Source organism: Dermacentor albipictus, unplaced genomic scaffold, assembly GCF_038994185.2.
Source record: "Dermacentor albipictus isolate Rhodes 1998 colony unplaced genomic scaffold, USDA_Dalb.pri_finalv2 scaffold_21, whole genome shotgun sequence".
In the NCBI taxonomy this organism is placed as follows: Eukaryota; Metazoa; Arthropoda; class Arachnida; order Ixodida; family Ixodidae; genus Dermacentor; species Dermacentor albipictus.
In genome coordinates this window covers 3,043,957-3,047,184 of record NW_027225575.1, presented here as the reverse complement: position 1 = coordinate 3,047,184, position 3,228 = coordinate 3,043,957, and the positions used below count along the sequence as shown (strand labels likewise).

General features: G+C 52.7%; 1 protein-coding gene across 1 annotated transcript; it reads left to right on the top strand.

The window, feature by feature from the left end:
• Positions 1-871: 871 nt before the first annotated feature.
• LOC139052330 (uncharacterized) lies at positions 872-1,762 on the top strand. Its single transcript, XM_070529424.1, has one exon. The coding sequence runs from the start codon at positions 872-874 to the stop codon at positions 1,760-1,762; it is 891 nt and encodes a 296-aa protein (XP_070385525.1).
• The last annotated feature ends 1,466 nt before the right edge of the window (positions 1,763-3,228 follow it).

Here is a 3,228-nt window from a genome sequence, read left to right as displayed (position 1 = left end):
GTTTAATCTTGCCCTGGCGCGACTTCCGGACTACATCCCAAAAGCGATGTCGCACGAAGTACGGGTGGCAATCTACGCCGACGACATCGCCCTCTTTGCGACTGGCCCTACTCAAGTCGGCTATCAGGTGCGTGCATCTGTCCAGACTGCAATTGACGCGGTGGACCAGTACATGGGAAGCATCGGCCTCCAGCTGTCGGTGACCAAAACAGAGGCACTGCTGGTGCACCCACGAGGCACGCGAGCACGTTCCGAAGCGCCACCGCTGACTCTGCGCCGTTGCCCTCTCCCGTGGCGCAAGAGGGTCCGTTACCTCGGCCTGCAGATCGACTGCCGCGTCAACTTCAATGCGGCCGTCTCCCACATCTGCAAGCAATCGAGGAAAGTCGCCAGCGCCGCGCGCTCTCTTCTCGCGCGTGGACACGGATGCACGCCGCAACTCGCACTGCGCGTTTACAACTCTGTGGCCACATCGAGGGCACTCTACGCCCTCCCCACCACCTACGCTCGATCGGCGAATTGGAATGCCATTGACATGGCGCACCGTACTGCGGTGCGAGAACTATACGGCCTCCCTCGCTCCTCCCAAGTAGGGGCGACACTCGCGGAAGTGGGCAACTGGCCGCCATCGCTTCGTACACGAAAGCAGGCGCTCCACCACATTGAGCGCCTGCAGCGCTCACCACAGGGCCAGCGGCTCGTCTGCAGACTCCACTCCCTGCCGAACTCGGGAATGGGCAAGTGCGCCACCGAGTTCTCAAAGCTCATCGGGTCGTCGCCACAGTTCGTCTGCCTGCCGTACTACTCCAGTCTGCTGGACGTGAACATCGCGGTGCCTGGCGTCGCATAGCGCCGAACTGCGGTGTGCGCCATGAGACAGGAGACCGCCTCCCTACTGCACGAGCGACTGGCAGGACGACTTCTCGTCTACACTGATGGCTCGGTGACGGCGGACGGGTCTGGTGCTGCGGCTTGCACGGCACCGGACATCTCGGAAACGCGCCAGTGCCGACTGCGCTTTGCCGCGTCATCGACAGTGGCCGAACTCGCCGCCATTGATCTCGCTGCCGACCTCCTATTGGAACATTCGAATATTGTGTCAGCGGCCATTCTCACTGACTCTCGTGCGGCGCTTTGCATGCTGGCCAGGGACTACGGTGGAGTGCCCCTTGTTGTTCGAGTTGGCTGCAAGCTGCGACACATCGTGAATCAAGGCTGCGACCTGGCGCTTCAGTGGATACCCGCTCATATCGGATTGCCAGGCAACGAGGAGGCTGACTCCCTCGCCAAGGCGGCGCACGGTGAGCGCTTTCCCCTCACCCACTTGGTGACCAGCTTCGACGCGGCCAAGACAGCTGTTCTGCGCAGCCTCACTGCGCAACATCCCGATCGGCGCGTCGCGGCGGGAACGCCCCCGCGCCTGCTCCCGCGTGCGGCCCTCTCTCGGGCTGACTGCGCCTTCCTTCTCCGCCTGCGTATCGGCTGCTACAAAACAGCGGCGCGCACACACAGGCTCACGGGAACCGGCAGCCCCGTGTGTGGTAACTGCGATGACGTGGAGACACTGGAACACCTTCTGCTTCACTGCCCGGCCTTCGGGACCGAGAGGGAGGTTCTGTACGCCTCCTACCGCCGATGTGGCTTGCCATCCACCACCCTGCAGAGCCTACTCTTCCCCAATGCTCACAGTTCCATTACTAAGCGTGCATTTTCGGCATTGATCGAATTCTGCGAAGCAACACACCTCAGAGCGCGGCTGTAGGCCCCGCAAACGCTTAGCTACATTGTCGTCTTTTCTTTTTTGTTATTCCGCTCTGTCTCTCCTTTTTACTTCCGGTCACTATCTCCATCTTTTTCTCCCCACACCCCTTTCCCCGTGCAGTGCTGTTGAGGTGTCCTCCTGTGAGAGACAGTTACGGCACTGCACTTATCTCTTCCATTTCTCTTTAAAAATCACTTCACACACACACACAGATTAGTTTTGGTGTCACTTCTGGTGTAACGTTAATTGGCGCCAAAAATCGAAAATTGAGATCGGAAACAATGGGTACTCGGGAATGTTCGTTAATTGCGAATACTCATGTAAAGTAGCTGCTAAACTCGAACGCACTCTGCTGATCGGGCATCACTGCCTGGTCATCTATAAGTAACATTACATTGTGGGTGAGACGATCAGGAGCAATCATTCACCGAAACTCTTTCGAGTCTACCTTAAGAAAGGAGGGTAGATCATGTCAGTAGTACTTGTATTAACTGAGATTATTTCGGTGAAGTAATTCTTCAGGTAATCTTTTTAACAAGTCCATGCAGAAGGACAGCTCGAATACTTGCAGATTTATACAGTAAATTTTGTTCCGTTACGTGAAGTACGAAGATAATTGTTAAACCAGGCTTTAGACTTATTAGTTATTGTAATGAGGGGAACTTACTTATCAACTAACGCTAAACGACTTTATTTAAGGAGCACCCAGTTTTCATTACCTCAACGACAGGATAAAGAGGGTAGGAATGCACTACTACAAAACTGAGTTAGATCAGTGTTCATATCCAAATAGTTAGTCTTGTAATAATCACGGATTTTTTTTACAGCTATGCCTGCAAATGGTAGCAGAATATTTCCTGTGAGTGCAGTAACCAGACAAGATTTGGGGCCCACTGTTTGGGGACTATTAGTCAATAAGACATCGAGGACATTCGAGCTTTGTGCAGGCTCAGACACTACCTGATGTAGGTTAAAATTTAAAGCTAACTTAACAAACTCTGTCGAAGTTCGATTGTTAGAAGACAGCTGGGAACAATCGATATCCGGCAGACTAAAATCACCGAAAATATAAATGGTATTCGCGGAAAACTGCTTGATGCCACTTTCAATACTGTGGCGCAGCTATTGAACGAAAATGTGGTCCTGATCTGATGAGCGGTCGCAATCACAGCCTTAATGCCTTAACGGATGGCGACGAACGCGCAACCCGGAGAATCTCCAGATCACAATCGGCATGAACAACAAATAGCCTTTTTGATAGCAACTAAGACGTTACTTCAATTTTTTGTTTGGTGAGGCCATGTGCTTATGCAATATACAGTTTTACAACAAATTACGTTGTTTGTAATATCGAGACGCAGCCACGTCAGTGAGTAAAAGTAAGTCGGAACAGGTATCTTGAAATAAACAGCAATCCAGATCGCGCTTAGGCAGTAGGGTAACAATGTTAGCGAAAGTCAGTGATA

Excerpts from the sequence above, each read along its gene's own strand:
- LOC139052330 (XM_070529424.1), top strand. The coding sequence starts at position 872 with ATGAGACAGGAGACCGCCTCCCTACTGCACGAGCGACTGGCAGGACGA.